The 17,642-nt window shown below is 43.0% G+C and overlaps 1 protein-coding gene across 5 annotated transcripts in view; it reads right to left on the bottom strand.

Moving 5' to 3' along the window:
- LOC127453427 (histone-lysine N-methyltransferase SETD2-like) overlaps positions 1 to 17,642 on the bottom strand; it is a 61,828-nt gene that overhangs the window by 1,726 nt on the left and 42,460 nt on the right. For 4 of the 5 annotated variants that reach the window (XM_051719748.1, XM_051719747.1, XM_051719746.1 and 1 more), the window contains 9 exons: positions 10,999 to 12,555; positions 10,854 to 10,902; positions 10,120 to 10,375; positions 9,164 to 9,905; positions 6,639 to 6,764; positions 3,869 to 4,005; positions 3,549 to 3,660; positions 409 to 483; positions 204 to 305 (listed from right to left, as the gene is read on the bottom strand). In XM_051719748.1, coding sequence (XP_051575708.1) covers positions 204 to 305; positions 409 to 483; positions 3,549 to 3,660; positions 3,869 to 4,005; positions 6,639 to 6,764; positions 9,164 to 9,905; positions 10,120 to 10,375; positions 10,854 to 10,902; positions 10,999 to 12,555 — 3,156 coding nt within the window. Of the gene's footprint in view, positions 1 to 203; positions 306 to 408; positions 484 to 3,548; positions 3,661 to 3,868; positions 4,006 to 4,845; positions 4,993 to 6,638; positions 6,765 to 9,163; positions 9,906 to 10,119; positions 10,376 to 10,853; positions 10,903 to 10,998; positions 12,556 to 17,642 lie in introns of those variants that run through there. The other variant, XR_007899407.1, reaches the window with a different exon arrangement.

Below are 17,642 nucleotides of genomic sequence, written 5' to 3'. Positions count from 1 at the left end.
TAGAGAGGTAAGCATGCAACAGTTGAGAGTATGAGATCACTGTAACGGTGATGAGGTCATAATGAAAGGCTTCTGGGACTAAACTGTATATACAAGGGATTTGATTGGATTTGTCTAGATCTGAGTTTGTTTGCATAAACAATGGTCTTCAAACAATAAAAAAATAAAATAAAAAAAGCAGCAAAAACACACAAAAGCACTACCTTCCTTGCAAGATGTTTGAAGTCATCTGTGTTACTGATTCGGCCCAGCTTGCAATCTGGTTTGCGGTATGGATTAAGGCATTGCACAATAAACTGTGACATCTGAAAAGATAAGGATGATAAATTTACAGGTTACACTAGCCGGACCTTCATGAGCTACTGCAATAATAATTCAGTAAAAATCCCAAAGGGATCTCAAACTCACCTCCTTGCGGAAGACTTCTTTGCTTTTTTTGGCTAGCTCACTGGATGTGTCTGCCTCAGCCGTCTTTGTAGAGAACTGTGGAAATGGGTCAAACAAAAACCCATGCCATGAAAATTCATTCTGATTTATTTGACACATAAAAACATTTACAGTTTATTTGACGTAATGCTCTAAGTGGATCTAATCTAGAGATCGTTTTATTCTTTTCCACCGAGTGCAAAACATTCTGAGCAGATTAAATCCTACACTGAACAACGTTAAACAAACTGCAATTTCCCAAGAGTCCTTAGGCAGCTCATATGATATGAATGAGATGAAAATACTAAGACTGTCATTACTCATTGCCCCACAGCTGCAAAAAGGATTCTCAAGGCCAAACCAGTGCATATCAGAGGAAATGCTAAAATACTGACAACAGATAAAAGTGTTTTGTTACGATGTTCTGTAGTAAATTTGTAGTTAAGATATTTTGAAGTCTGTTGAAAAGACAAAAGAGATTTTACACAGTTCAACTGCAAAACAAAAAAACCACACATAAATGAATGCAGTTTCAACAGCTGGGTTTGATTAGGATCAAAGAGGTTTTGGTAATGTTTTTTCTGGCTCTGAGAGAGAAAAATGAGAAGGAATGAAAGAAAGACAGAAAGAGAGAAAGACAGACAGACAGAAAAACAAAAAGACAGAAAAAAAAAGAAAGACAGAGAGTGGGTGGGTGATGGGGAAAAAAGATATCTGCACTGATGATGTGTTAAAAGTCTAAACCGATGCCTTTTAAACACTGAGGCAAGACTGAGAGATCACACACACCAAGTGTTTTCCTCCAAACTCCAAATAGCTTTTCTTTATGTGGATGCACCCCAGCTGTGAACTATTCCATGCTGCAACATCTTCAATTACCCAGAGAGTCTTGGCCAATCTCAGGCTCAACGTGTGTGCACTGAAGTGAACACCAGAGTGCTTGTGGCACCTTAATAAATGAGATGGTGACCACTAGGGAAAATTCAATATGCTCTTTAAAATGTGCAGTCCACTTATAATTAGTTTTCTTGCACCAAAACAGTTTTTCCAAGACCATTTTGGCCCTCTCTCTGATGATTGAGTTAAACATACTGTGATAATTAAACATGATAATGACCTCTGCTATGGCCGGCTAACTTCTTTGCATGTGAAATGAGTAATAATGTCCCACCAAGTTACTAAATACTGAATAGGCGTGGATATACACTCAGTGACCATTTTATTAGATATTATTATTTTCATTATTAGGTCTCAGTGATTTTGACAGAGGCATGTCATATCTCGGTCAAAATCGCTGAGACGACATCTTATCCCCATTCTGATGGTTGATATGAATATTAATTGAAGCTCCTCACCCTTATCACCATGACTTTATGCATTGCACTGCTCACACACGATTGGCTGATTAGATAATTCGCATGAATATGTAGGTGTACAGGTGTTCCTAATAAAGTGGTCACTGAGTGTGTATACATGGGTAGGGCAACCATATGTTAAGATGCTCATGGTTGTGACTTTAACAACATTGCAATTTCAAAATGACTCATTTCTGAAGTCAAGTTTCCATAAATGGTCTGGGAGGACTGGGAGGAAGCACTGCGCTGTGAACATTAGAGTATGTCCACTTAGTACATCAAATCTTTATTTCTAAAGAGCAAGAAAAATTTACGTAAATGGTTCAGGGTTCCCACTCTTTTCAAGGCACAATTTTCCAGGACATTTCCGGGACATTTTATGTGCCACACGGTTCTAATATTTAAGCAAAAACTCATGAGAGGCCATTAAAATTGTGGTTATAAGAGGGTTATTTTTTTCAAAATTCTGTATTCGGCAGTTTAAATTTCATCATTAAAATGGAGTCTTATCAAATTAATTTGTCAAAACTTTAATCAAATGAAAAGATAATTATATTAATACAATTTTTCAACATAACACTGCATTATTTTTTAACAAATGAAGTGCTTTGGGGGCCTGGGTAGCTCAGCGAGTAAAGATGCTGACTACCACCCCTGGAGTCATAAGTTCGAATCCAGGGTGTGCTGAATGACTCCAGCCAGGTCTCCTAAGCAACCAAATTGGCCCTGTTGCTAGGGAGCGTAGCGTCACATGGGATAACCTCCTCGTGGTCGCTATAATGTGGTTCTCGCTCTCGGTGGGGCATGTGGTGATTTGTGCGAAGACGCTGCGGAGAACAGCGTGAAGCCACCACACATGCTATGTCTCCACTGTAATGCACTCAACAAGCCACGTGATAAGATGCGCGGATTGATGGTCTCAGACGTGGAGGCAACTGAGATTCGTCCACCACCACCCGGATTGAGGCGAGTCACTACGCCACCACGAGGACTTAAGAGCGCATTGGGAATTGGCCATTCCAAATTGGGGAGAACAAGGGAGAAAAAATAAATAAAAATAACAACAACAACAAATTAATTTTTTTTTTTTTGTACAAAATCCTCACAGCACAATGCAAACCACTGAAAATATTTTTGTCAAATGAAATGCTGCACAACAGAACATCACAGATGTGAGATATTGCTTTAATACATTATTATTATTATTTAGTTGTATTAAACATGATATTTTTTCCCATTTCATGCATCCAATTAAATCAGTCTTTTATTTTGGTGTTTGTGTGTTTTTGATGGTAGTTTCTCACCTCCGGATAAGCAGTTTGCTACATGGCCAGGTGTGATTATTAAATCCCCAAAAGCTGTGAACCAGAGCACGTGTGACAGAGCACATAAGGTGTTTTCAGCATATGAGTGTTGAGCGTTTAGCGTTGATTGTGCATCCAAACATTAACTTTTGTCCCAAATACATAAAATTCCATGACATTACACATTTTATAGCTAATGCAATTTTTATAACTGGATTCAGTGATTCCATTCGTGCTATCGCGTTGCGGAAATAATAGTGCCCTACATGTGATAACAGCGATATAAACAGACTCTGATCATTGAATTATCGAAAATAGTTGCGGTACAAACACTGTCACTGTCTAAAGTTTACTATAGTAAATTTTTCAAGGACATTTAGGTATTTTTTCATGACTTTTCCATGACTGGAAAACTGCATTGCAAAATTCCAGGTTTTCCAGGATGCATGGGAACCTGTAATACCTTTGAGGGATTTTCATCGTATGTGGGTGTCCCTAGGTCCATCTCAGCCTCGTGTTCCAAACTGGCCTCCTCTGCATCCCCGTCCCAGCTGGGAGGATCCCACTGTGTTTGCCTGAAACAATAAGAGCACAACATACATTCTCATTGCAAAGTAATATTGCCTAAAACCACACTGGAAGACTTAGTCTTACTGTACTGACTAAATCTAAATTAATCCATGCTGACATCATTTAGTTTAACTGATTAAGGAGGATTAAATTTTGCTCCCTACTTCAGTTTTAATGATGTCCAGACACTTGTTTAATAAGAGCCATTCATACCTGGTGATGATGTGGTAGTAATAGATTCTGCCCTCTGGGTCTCGCGCCACCTTCCAGCTGGGAGGTAGGATAATGGTTTTCGGTTTGGGTGGAGAGGGGGGCGGCAGGTCAATGATGCTGTTGGGTACGATCATTTCCTATGGTGAATCACAGTTCAAAGAGTTTAATCTGCGTTCTGAAGTTAGTGAAACCTTGTTGTTTATATAAAATATTAATTACAAGCAGCCTAGGGAGAATTATAGTATAGTGAAGTAGTTTCTGTGACCACAGTAATTATGCCGCACAATACAAATAGCTTATATTGCCATATGGTAAACTTTGTATGCGTCCAAAAAAAAATCTGATCTGGCACAGTTCTGCATTACAAAAGTAATCCTTTTTCATTGATGAATGTAGGAAACCAAGAGTAAAATATAGCTGTACACAGCGATGACGGGCCCAAGCACCATGGGTCCATTTCCACTCGGTGGCTTTCGGAAAACAATGCAAGACGGACACATGCGTTTGGCATTTTACATTATTCTAAACAATGTTGAAGCAATTTGGGTAAATATAAGAGGACTATTTTAAAGTCTGTTGTAAGAGCCACACTTCCTGCTGCCAGGTGGTGGTGCTATGAATGTGACCCACGCACATCCCTGTGATTAGCCTGCAAGGCTAAACATGCATCTCAATTTTGATCTAAATCACACATTTTGCACAGAAGATATGAGAAAATTCCTGTTTCCCATTTTCGCAATTAATGCCTCGCCATATTAACACTGTTCGATATATCAAAAATCTGTTCACAATTTAGCATCTTCAATGTCTTGGCATAATGTTGTCTAAATGTGGTGACAGTCACATGAATCTCTTGGAGGAGTATTTAAAAGTTCAGAACCTGCAATTTTCAGAAAATCCAAAATGGCCAACTTCCCGTTGGGCAGAACTAATGACTGTATGAAAGTTGTTCGGCTTGATGAGAACTATACATGTACCAATTTTGGTGACTGTAGGTGAAAATGGGGGTGCTACAGAGCACACCTTGCATGCCCATTTCCAAGGGGGCGCTACAGAGCCCTCCCTGCTCGCTGATGGGGAGAGACAGATGCACAGAGCTGTGTGTGACTGTGCCACAGTGACTGCTGAAAAGCAAGGCAAAGAGTGTTGTTGAATATATAATGATATACATACACACACACACACAGTATTTTTTGTTTTATTGCTAACTGATTAATTTGAAATTTTTGCTATAATTTATTTATTGAAACAATCTGAAGATTATATTGTAATGAAGTCATTTACCATTTTTATATATCCCTAAAATTGCTTTAAATTAAATTAACAAATGTAATTCAATGCATTAGGTGTTAAGTTGGTCTAGGTAGAGTTTAATATGAGCAGAAGTCATTTAGCCTTGTAACTGTGTTGCAGTTATGTGGCAATAGGTCTCAGTTTCTTTTATTGTTGCATTTTTTTTCTCTGTTCTCTTTTTCGAAATAAATGAAGTACATAAACTTTTAGTCTGCATTCATTAGTCATACGCAACTGTTTAAGTAGCCTTTTGTGGAGAGCAGGGCGGAGCCGAGCAGTGTCTGGGCAGAGCGAGGCTGGGAAGATAAGTGGCGAATGACTCCTCGCCTTCCAGCGAGGGGAGGCGGGAGTATTTAAGGAGAAGAGACAGCGGCAGACGGCAGAGAGGTGTACGAAACTTGTCCGCATGTCTTTAGGATTTGACGCAGTTGGCTGAAAAGCAGTGCGTGTTTTTGTTTCTTTGGACGCTGAAAAGTGTTATTAAATGTCAATGTGTTTGTCAAGCCGGTCTCAGCTTCCTCCTTTCCCATCTTTAAGTATTACACCTTTAAATTACATTGGGAAAATAAGGACATAAATTAGGTTACACTACTGCATGTCTGCCCATAGAATAATCATTAAAAGCAAAAATTACAAACTGGTAACCAACAAACAACTATTGTTCCTTGATGTTGTCACAACTTCATAATGACAGACTGGCACCGTTCCAAAGTTACATTGTGGCAACGAATCCAGGAATTTCACTTTTCCGGTTGTCACAACATAATCAGTTACACTGCCACAACGAAAGTTTGGTCATCAAATTACGGTGCAGTTAGGAAATGGCCATGTAATTTGGCTAGCTGGGATTACAAAATGACTGAATTTGCTGCGGCTTTTTGCTAATTTTGCAATGCAATTTGCTGCATTTTTTGGGGTTATTTTGCAGTGAAAACTCACAAATCATCATTATATACCGTGCTATATGGCGCTATGACCGTGACCCATAATAGCCGCATAAATGTGATAAGCCCCCATTACCAAACATACAAATGAATTTTTATGTTTCACATTTGTGCCCTTAATTTTTTGCGTCGCCGTGGCAACACTGTTCAATATATCAAAAATCTGTTCGCAATTTAGCATCGTCAATGTCATTTGGTACCTGTAACATGAAATCCCTAGGAGTAATTCAAATTCCAGAGCATGCATTTTTCAAACAATCCAAAATGGCAGCCTTCCTGTTGGGCGGAGCTTATGACTGTCAGTGCGAAATCAATAATCCTTAGAAGAACAATAGGGCCTCTGCACTATCAATCCTTGGGCCCTAATAATCCTTAGAACAATAGGGCCTCCGCACTTTCAGTGCTTGGGCCCTAATTACAAGGGTATATTCTAGGCAGAAGGTTTAAAAAAAAAAAAAAAAAAAAAAAGTGAAAGAGTGGGAGACAGAAAGTGTAACAGCACCCCCTTCTGGTTGAAGGCATGAGCTACATACCTGTTGAACTGTTTGAGATGTGACAATTGTGGTGACAGTGCCTCCCTGCTGCACAACCACACCCTGCTGATGAGCCGTGTACACCGGCTGGCCATGCAAGTAGCTGGCGGCTGGCTCAGTGTATGTCTGTGCACATCCAAAAAACAAGAAAAGATGTTAAGCAGCATTACATTTTTACATTAAAAGACAATGTAGTTAACAGTGTTCACTCTTTAGGAAATAAAAAAATGCTAAGGTTTTACTTTAATGCTCTGAGCTTCATTTAGTGTGAATATTGCTCTAGCAGGGATGAGTTGTGACATGTCAGTTTCACTACTGTGTGGCAATACTTGCTTGACAGTCATTACATTCATTTCTTACAGTATAAGCCCCATATATGATCTTTGTTAGAATTGTGTAAGGCAGATATATTACAGCCAAGCTGATTAATTGGTTATTACGCATTTTGTAATAACATTGTAACTGATAACAAGAAGTGCTAGCTCCCCCTTTTGTCAGTTCCAAAACTACAGATAGTCTTGTCAATGGGTGATGCACATTTTCTGATGTCAAACATTTTTCATACCCCCTTTTCCACTGCAGCAGTTGTGCTAATGCCAGAGAGTCCCTGCCCAAATCTGTGAACCTCTCCAAAGACAAGGAGATGACAGCCAAAATATGAAGTAACTAGAGGCAGACCAATATATCGGCTTTACCGATTAATCTGTGCAGATAGTTGCTATGCTGTTGGAAAGATAGCAGTTGATATTAGTTGAGGCTGATGAAGGAGGGCCATGAATTTCTGGCTTGGCTGTTAAGACATGCTAAGGATTATGTAATGTCTCCGAAATGAAACCAATGAGTCTGTATTCTCCTTATCCAACTACCCACATAACTGCTCATCTTCTACTTGGACTTATTGGCCATGGGTCATCATACTCAGCAATGATTTTATAGTTTTTTAGACTATCAGATAGAATTACGTGGTAGTAATTGTTTTTTTATTTAATTATTCCTCCCCAGTGCATTTCGGGCTTGTTAATAGTTTAAAGTCCTGCGTTATACACCAAATCTTAATTTTCTTTGGTTATTATTTGGATTGCAGTTTAATAATGAACTGCATCTCAGATTTTACTCATTTGGGACTCTTGTAGCCTCTATGTCTGTGCCCGACATACATTTTTTAAACTACTGGCCGACTGATCGGTTATCAGCCTTTTTCACAACCTTAAGCAAAATCGGTTGATCTTTAGAAGTGATTGTTTTTACATGACCAGCCCACGACAAAAATGGCACATTGTGGTCTTTAAGCATCTTACTCCAAGTTTAAAGAACATATTTTAACATCCAAAATAATTTATTATACTGCTTTTAAGCCATCCAAACTGTCTTGAAATGTAACATCAGAAGTAGGGCTGGGTATTGATACGGATTTCCCGATTTGATTAGATTCCGATTCACAATCTCTCAATTCCATTTGATTCCACTTTGATATCAATTCATATGGGAATATTTCAGTTATAATGTCCATTTTGCTTACATATAAAATAAATTATTTTCCAGCTAATGCTGTTAATTCTACAGGGGACCTTCTTACTAGGTACATTATGAAAAAATTAAATTAATAATTTTTTTTGCATTTTTGCTTTTTAAAAATTAACCAATCCATGCATTCAATCAAAAAACATTATACTTTAATACATTAAACATTATATTTCACATGTTATTTTTGCAACATGCTTATTGTTTAATTGCATAATATATAAGTATTTACACTAATTTGTTGAACACGTGCTAAAACCGGTACTGTCTCTTTAACAAAACCAGCATTTCTGTAAAGATCGTCTGTAAAAGAGCGCATGTTAACGAGAGAGACTCGAATGGCTTTATCTCATCTGCGCTATACATGATTACAATTAAATGTTTTTTTTGTTTTTTTATTAACAACTGACTGTAGAGAACAGAGAGGATATTAAAAGAGACATTATTGGGTAATGACAAATGGGTAGCGTGGATCTAGTTTTTGGACACGCATTACACAGAACAACTTTTACTCTCAACATGCAGTGAAAGGATTTCGCTGCTGAATACACCATCACTATACTTCACAATGTTCAGATTGAGTGAAATCTGAACATATACCAGCCAGTTGCTAAATATATACCTTTTAGCTGTATAGCATGAAATTTGGTTGCAAATGTGAGTAATTTACTTGCATTTTAGAGAGTTGTGCATAGAGTAAAAGATTAATCTTAGGATTTAAGAATTAATATTGAGATCATTCAAATGAAGATCATGATCCATGGGGAAATCAATATTATTATCCACCCTTAATCAGAAGTCATTTAAATGTACTACAAAATAAGCCTTTTATTTGGTAGAAATTGTGTAATGGTTCCAGACTGGGCACTGGAACCATGTCATTTTAGCAATTTTGACCACTCTGCCTTCTAGATATCACCATTAAAAAAAAGCATTGTGGTAGACCACTATGTGACAACACATTGAGAATATAAGAATCAAAAAGGAATGCACTAGTTTCCCACCTGAATGACAGGTGTGTTGGTCTGTGGGTAGCCTGCAGGAATACTATAGATGGTCTGGCAGGGCTGGCCCTGGTAATAGATGGCAGTCTGAGGCTGTGCGATGGTGGAATACTGCTGGGTAGGCTGCGTCTGCACCGTGACAGCCTGCTGTGTGTTGGGGTCCCAGAGCGTGGTGTAGCCCTGCTGACTCTGGACCTGTGGACTGGCTGTTTGCGCAGGCATGGACAGGATGGCTACGCTCATGTCCTGTGCAGGCACAGCAGGCTGGACAAACTGCTGTGTCTGTGTGCCTGATGAAAGCTCCAGAGCAGCAGGGATGTGTGCCAAACTGGAGGTAGGTCCGGCCTGGGTGGTGGAGGATGGTGAGGCTAGACCTAGATCTGATATGATAGGCTGAGTAGGCGTTTGTTCAAAGGTAACAGCAGCACCACCAGCAACTGAGGTGACACAGAGAGGCTCTACAGCAGGTGTGGGCAGGAGCACTTTGCCCGCGTTTGGATTGGTGGGATCCACGTACGTCTGGATAGGGTATCCAGGTGGGTAAGTCATAAAGCTTGGACTGGAAGTGTAGACCAGAGGGTTGAATGCAAGTGTCTGCAGTTGTTGCTGCTGCTGTTGTTGTTTCTGGGCCTCACGCTGAGCCACTTCCTGCTCAAAGAGCTTTCGTCGCTCCTCTGTGGAAAGCTTGTTACGAGGCTCTTTGGTGTGTAGTTTCTTCTTGCTGCTGTTGGCCTGTTCATAACTGTAGAAAGATAATACAAGAGGATATAGGAATCAGTAATCCGCCTTTTGATCACTGGAAGATCTTAAAGCCTCAAGTGAAATTATGACTGAATTTTATTAAACTGAATTTTATTTAATTCTATTAAACATTTAAAATGTATAAATGGGAACATATAATGCCATTTCAGATCACATTGTCATTCTGTGTTTGATTTTATGGTTTTAGATCTTACCGGTCTTCATTTCTGCGGTTGCTCCTCTCATATGCTAAAGGCGGCAGAGGAGAGGTAGAGCCTCGTCGTCTTTTCCTATCTGCACTACGAAGGGTTGATCTCTCTCCATCCCACTCACGGTCCCAATCCTGCTCACGCTCCCAGTCCCTATCCCGGTCCCGTTCTCGATCACGCTCCCTCTCTCTTTCTCGTTCTCTCTCTCGACTGCTTGAAGGTGTCCGATGGGTCATCACTGCTTCCCGATCTCGACTGCGATCTGTTTTAAGAAAAATGATGGAACAGAACAACTCAAATTATATTTTCTCAAGAAAACGTGAGTGGTGCTTGCCCATGCAAAAGTCATGAAGCTAAGGTGTTGTGGGTGGGTGCTGGGGCATTGCGACACATTTGCTTTCTAATCAAAAAAAGCCTACCCCCATGTGTTACTCTGGTCCCTAGATATGGCTCAGGTAAAGTCACCCTTAACTTTGATCATATGAAAAATGTATGCAGTGAAAGTGACCAACATACTGCATAATATCTTCTTTTGTGTTCAATGGAAGAAAGAAAGTAATAGTGGTTTTGAACAACATGAGGGTGAGTAAATGATGACAACATTTTTGTTTTAATTTTTGTCAACAATCTCTTTAATTGGGTTAGGGGGTTGTCAAAATAAGGAATTGTAATTGTGCAAGCATTACTTATGTATTGTTAAAATGAAACTGGTAGTAGTTTAAGATAAATTCTTGACTTACCATTTGACTCTTTTTCAACCTGGCTCTTCTTTGGTATCCTGTAAACCTCCTGAGAAGAAAAACCAACAGCTAATTTATTTGTAAGCCAACATGATCAAGTCTTCAAGTACATGCTTGCCTACTTTAAAGAAATCTTAAATCTTGCCTTCAAGTCTTTCCAGCTGTCCAACAGACGGGCAGCCATGTCACTGATATCAGAAGCCCGGATTGGTGGCTCCTGACTCCGCTCACTCTCTACATCAGAAACGGCCTCCTCCTCATCTTGTGAGGGCGTCCCCACTGCAGTGCCCTCTGTTGGAACAGCCAAAGTTCCCATGGCTAAAGGGTCAGCAGAACCAGCAGCTACACCAGTCTGTGATGTATTTTCTATAGAAACAGCAGCAGAACCAGATGGAGTGGTCTCCACAGAGACAGCTGGAGATTCTGTGGATGTGCTCTCTATGGCAACAGCTGTGGCTTCAGAGGATATGCTCTCCGTTATAACTTCTGATTGTGTGGGTGTCATCTCTGCATTGGTGCTACTCATGTTCTTTGCTGAGCTGCATTGTTCAGAAGATGCATTCTCCACCTGGACCTCAGTAACTACATCTGCATTACTAATGTCCTCCATTATTTTAATATCCGTGACCTCAGAGTGTTCTTCCACTGTCACTGTCTGGAACTCTGATTTCATAGACAGCTTCTCACTCTCCGGCTCTCCCACCAGCTCCTGGCTCTCGGGCTCTCCCACCAGCTCCTGGCTCTCGGGCTCTCCCACCAGCTCCTCGCTCTCGGGCTCTCCCACCAGCTCCTCGCTCTCGGGCTCTCCCACCAGCTCCTCGCTCTCGGGCTCTCCCACCAGCTCCTGGCTCTCGGGCTCTCCCACCAGCTCCTGGCTCTCGGGCTCTCCCACCAGCTCCTGGCTCTCGGGCTCTCCCACCAGCTCCTGGCTCTCGGGCTCTCCCACCAGCTCCTCGCTCTCGGGCTCTCCCACCAGCTCCTGGCTCTCGGGCTCTCCCACCAGCTCCTGGCTCTCGGGCTCTCCCACCAGCTCCTCGCTCTCGGGCTCTCCCACCATTTCCTGACTCTTGAGCTTTTCCACCAGCTTCTCACTCTTGGTCTCTTCCACCAGTTTTTCATTACCCTGAGAGGGAGGTTGTTCCTCACACTTACAGAGCTGTTGCTCTTCAGGTTCTTGTGCTTTGAGTGCCTTTTCCTCACCAACCATTGTTTCGGGCCTTGAAAGAGTGAGTTCAACAGCCTCAGGGGTTTCCTCCTTTAACATGGGCTCAACCTCAGTTTGACTCTCAGCATGTGCTTTAATGCTTTCCATCTTCACTGACCTATCAATTGTGGGTTCTAACTGTGAAGACTCATCCTCCATCTCTTCCTCTTCTTCATCCTCTTCCTCTTTCCCATCTGAAGCCTTACTGGCATCAGAGAGGGCACTGTCCAGACTGTTCTCACTGATTATCTTCAATCTACGGTAGACTGCCCGCTTGGGAGTGTCTTTGTCCATCTCAGCGGCCAGCTTAGCTGATGGAACATCAGGGGTGTTGAGGGGAGTTTGGGCACGTGAGGTGCTCTCACTGGAGTAGCCATCCTGTTCTGCAGGTTGGCTTAGTGGCCGGCTCTGAGCCCAGCGCTGGATAAACTGCAGCACACGGCTCTCCTCCAGCATATTTTTCGTAGAGATGGGCAGGACAGCCAGTGCATTCATTATCTGAGGATGATGCAACAGAAAAATACATTAAAACCATAAGCTTCAATTTCTTTGTAGGAGTTTAAATGCACTACCCATGTGTATGTGCGTATGTATGTGTGTGTCTGTACGTATGTGTATAATTATTTTTATGTTTTATTATTATCTATGTCTTGCTGCTGTTTTTGTATTGTTTGTGTCACCAAGACAAATTCCTTGTATGTGTAAGCATACTTGGCAATAAAGCTCATTCTGATTCTGAAAACTACATAATATACAGCTGCATTTCCGAAAATATCAGGCCACTAAGAATTTCTTAAGTTTGCTTGAGGTTTCCTGTAAAATATGACATTCTTAACAATTCCATGTGACTGATGTAGATTAACAACAGAACAGATCTGCCAGCATCTTCTCAGAATGGCTTCAGCTATTAAAGACTGGTTATAAGAATCCCATTTAGTCTACACAAAAATATGTCTTTTTCCAGCTCCAGGCTAATAACTAGGCTAATAATTCTAAATGCCTTTTACAACCTCAATTCCGAAAAAGTTGGAACGGTATGGAAAATGCTAATAAAAAGAAAAAGGAGGTGAGGCAATCATGTTATAGTATATAAGGAGCCTCCAAAATAAGCCTAGTCCTTCAAGAGCAAGGATGGGTCGAGGCTCGCCAATTTGCCAACAGATGTGTCAGCAAATAATCCAGCACTTTGAGAACAATGTTCCCCTTTGTTCCCCATTGGAAAAAAATGTGGGCTTTTTTTGTGGGCCGAAAACCAGTCAACACCATTCGCCGCTGCATCCAGAGATGAAGGCGTTACAATGCAAAGCAGAAGCTAGTGTTGTCACGATACCAACATTTCGATAATCGGTACAGATACCAGTGAAATTTCACAGTTCTTGAAACCAATTTCGATACCACAGCAAAAATATGCTAACATGGTAATGTGCTATTGAGCACACTCCTTTAACCTAAAGTTACATTTCAATGTAAATAATAAATTAAAAGGTATGCATGTTTCCTTCAAGTGTTTCTCAATGAAGCATGCATTGCTTAATTCTCAACCGGGGTGCCGCGAACCCCTACTGGTCAGTGGCGTAATTGCAGTAGAATCATTTAAAAAATATTTGAAAATCACGTTGAGAAAAAAAACCCCACAGATGTCGTATCTGTGTATAAGTCACACAGACAGAGGTTGTATGCGGTAGGCATTAGGACCCGGGAGCAGCCGCCCAACATCCCTTCAGCTGCTCAGAATGTCAGATGCGAACGGTGAAGAAGTTTACCTCAGAATCTACACATCGAACCATGTGCACTGGGACTTGTTTTCATTGGGAGAATTTGCTTTAAGTAATGGTGTTTACAGTTTTTCATATTCTATTTATGTTTCATGAAAAAACACGATCTACTTATATGTAAATCTATGCTGTATACAAATAAACAGCTTTTAGTCTGAGTAAAACAATTTGCCTGTTGTATTCTATTCATTCATTAACATTAGCTAAGGATATAGACGAGCTGGAGCTCGAATGGTCACCTCCGTTAGAGCCAATTCGTTCTCGGCTGGACGAGTGGTTTTTGCCAGGCCGCCAAACTAAGACCGCCCCGCACAGACCTGGCCCATTTTTCCCCGAGGTCTATACTGAACTCTCCAAATCGTGGAGTTCACCATTCTCGGCAAGGCTGCACCTCTCCAATACAGCAGCTTTCACATCTGTCAACCACGCAGACCAAATGGGATATGGCTCGCTTCCCCCCGTTGAACAGCTGGTAGCAGCTCACTTATGTCCCTCGAACCTCAAACTGGCCTGAGATCCTGCCCACTGCTCCCGTCTAAGCCATGCCAGCTTACTTCGACACTAGCGGGACGTGCCTATAATACAGCTGGGCAAGCTGGTGCCACTTTGCACACGATGGCAGTGCTCCAGGTCTACCAGGCCAAAATTCTTAAAAAAAATAGATGAATCCAGTCCTGACCCGACCGTGTTCAAAGAACTTTGCGTCGCGTCCGATTTGGCACTAAGAGCAACAAAGGCCACTGCCGGAGAGATTGGGCACTCCATGGGAAATCTGGTCGTCCTAGACTGTCACCTTTGGCTGACGCTGACCGACATGCACGACGGGGACAAGTCGGCCCTCTTCGACGTGCCGGTATCCCCCGCTGGTCTCTTCGGCAACACAGTGGAAGCCCTATCGGAGCGCTTCCAGACAGCCCAAAAACAGCAGCAGGCTATGAAGCATTTCATGCCTAAATGAGGCAGTACTGCCACTCAGCCCAGCCGTTCACGCTCCGCATTAGCGCAGTGCCCCCCAAAACGGCAGTACTTTACTACCCAGACCCCTCAGGGTCCATCTGAGCCAGCCGTTCGCCCAAAAAAGCCTTGGCCGAAGCGCCACTATCCACAGCCACCGCGCCAAGGGCCCCGCCTATCGGGAAAACCTTCCTCTGATCAGCCTCAGCGTTCCTGATGGCTTCAGCAGCGTGAAGAAGAGTCCGCGTTGGAAGGGGGAGAAGCCCCGCCCCCAAGCGCACAGAATCCCTGTTCTCTCCTCCTGCCGTTCCTGTTCGAGAGATTGTTCACAATAGTTTGTCTGTGCCAATAAAGTGTATAAAAAATGTGCACTCTGCCCGCCTTGCCGAAAAGAGCTATGTTCCTCTTCACGCATCCACACACATCTCACAAACCATCAGCCCTGCCCCTGGGCCGGGCACCGTGTTAAGCTCTTCAGTGATCTCGTTATCCCCGCTGTCCGAGCGAATAAAAGCGTGGGAATCCCTTCCCGGCATATCAAATTGGGTGTTAACAACTCTAAAGCACGGTTACACACTTCAGTTTGCGAGATGGCTGCTACGCTTCAATGGCGTGATGCCGTCCACAATGTCATCTCAAAACGCTCACATTCTGCATGCAGAAATCGACAGCCTGCTAGCAGTACAGGCAATAGAACCTGTCGAGCTCACCGATCGATTTTTTTGTCCCGAAGACGGCGGGTTGCGTCCAATTCTGGACTGAAGGCTTCTGAATCGCGCACTGTTAAAGCGCCGTTCAAAATGTTGACACAAAAGCAGATCATAGCACACAACCGTCAAAATGACTGGTTTGTCTCAATAGATCTGAAAGATGCCTATATTCATATCCCGATCGTTCCTCATCACAGACGCTTCTTGGGGTTCGCATTCGAGGAAACGGCATATCAATTCACAGTCCTGCCATTCGGCCTTTCCCTCGCTCCACACACATTCATGAAATGTGTGGATGCATCTTTAGCCCCTCTTAAAGCGGAGGGGCTGCACATACTCAATTACCTAGATGACTAGCTCATTTTAGCACAGTCAGAGACTGTGGCGCACTCACACATGGACAGGCTGCTCGCGCATTTGAATACACTCAGTCTACGTGTCAATGTGTGGAGGAGCTCATTAATTCCCAGTCAGGAAATATCCTTCCTGGGGTTGCATTTGAACTCTGTAACAATGCGCGCTTCGCTCTCAGCCAAGAGAATACACTCGATGTGCAGCATGGCAGCGAGTTTCAAATTGGGCAGGGCTCTGCCTCTGAAATGCTTTCAGAAACTCCTCAGGCTTATGGCAGCTGCAGCGGCGGTCACTCCCCTTGGTCTGTTACACATGAGACTTCTGCAATGCTGGCTCAACCGCCAAGTTCCTCAACGGGCATTGCGCTACGGGCACCATCGCGTTGTAGTCACCAACCACTGTCAATCTGTGATAGCACCATGGGTTTTACTGGCCTGGGGTCACCTTAGGTCAGGTTTCCAGACGCAAAGTAGTTACTACAGATGCGTCCAACACGGGCTGGGTGGACGAATGTAAAACAGACCTGGCACATCAACCACTTGGAGATGTTGGCAATTATTTTAGCCCTAAAAGAATTACAGTCAGAGGTGACGGGGCATCATATTCTGATTCGCACCGACAACAAGTCGGTAGTGGCATACATCAATCACCAGGGCAGTGTGCGATCTCCAGCAATGATGACACTCATGCAACAGCTCTTCAAATGAAGCGGCGAGTGTCTCCTGTCGTTGCGGGCTACTCATGTGCCCGGAGCCCTGTATTTCGGAGTGGACATGCTCTCTCGACAGGGAGTGATCGCAGGGGAGTGGAAACTCCACCCCCTGAAGGTCACGGAGATCTGGAACAGGTTTGGGAGGGCGACGATAGATCTATTTGCCTCCCAGGAGACCTCTCATTGTTCCCTGTGGTATTCCATGACAGGACAGGCCCCGTTGGGGGTGGATGCGTTAGCTCACAAATGGGAAGCGGGTCGAAAGTATGCATTCCCCACACTGCGTCTCATTCCTCCACTCCTCTCCAAAACCAGGGAGGAAAATGGAAACAGTTCTACTCATCCCGCCGAGGTGGTCGAATCAACTGTGGTTTCCAGAAATAGTGGAGCTCCTTTATGCGCATCCATGGGAAATCCCACTAAGACGGGACGTTCTTTCTCAGGCTCGCGGCTCGATTTGGCATCCGCGGCCGGAGTTATGGAATCTACATGTGTGGCCGTTGAGCGGGTCGCGTTGGAAGACGAAGACCTCTCAGAGGCAATAAATAATAACATTTTGCACACTAGAGCCCCATCTATGAGACGGCTCTATGCCTACAAATGGAATGTGTTTGTGAAATGGTGCAAAACGCGACGTGACGATCCCGTTAACTGCCCTATTTCTGTCATTTTGGAATTTTTACAGGAGCGCTTAGACGCAGGTCTTACTCTGTCAACGCTAAAAGTATATGTAGCTGCTATTTCGGCAAATCATGCAGCTGAATGGGGCATGCCAGAAGGTAGACACTGTTTCGTGGTCAGCCAGCAGGTAGACACTGTTTCGTGGTCAGCATTCTAAGAGGCGTGAGGCGATTGAATCCTCCCCACCCAGCTACAATCCCTACATGGGACCTGGCCTTAGTGCTGAACGCGCTGACTAAAGCCCCCTTTGAACCGATCGAGACTATCGATCTGCTTTCTCTTTCCTTTAAAACAGCTCTCTTACTTGCCCTGGTGTCCGTTAAGAGGGTGAGTGATCTGCAGGCATTTTCAACGCACAGCTCCTGTTTGGAATTCGGTCCGAGCGAATCTAGAGCCACG

The sequence above is a fragment of the Myxocyprinus asiaticus genome, chromosome 15 (genome assembly GCF_019703515.2).
Source record: "Myxocyprinus asiaticus isolate MX2 ecotype Aquarium Trade chromosome 15, UBuf_Myxa_2, whole genome shotgun sequence".
Classification (NCBI taxonomy): domain Eukaryota; kingdom Metazoa; phylum Chordata; class Actinopteri; order Cypriniformes; family Catostomidae; genus Myxocyprinus; species Myxocyprinus asiaticus.
This window is presented reverse-complemented; position numbering and strand designations above follow the sequence as displayed.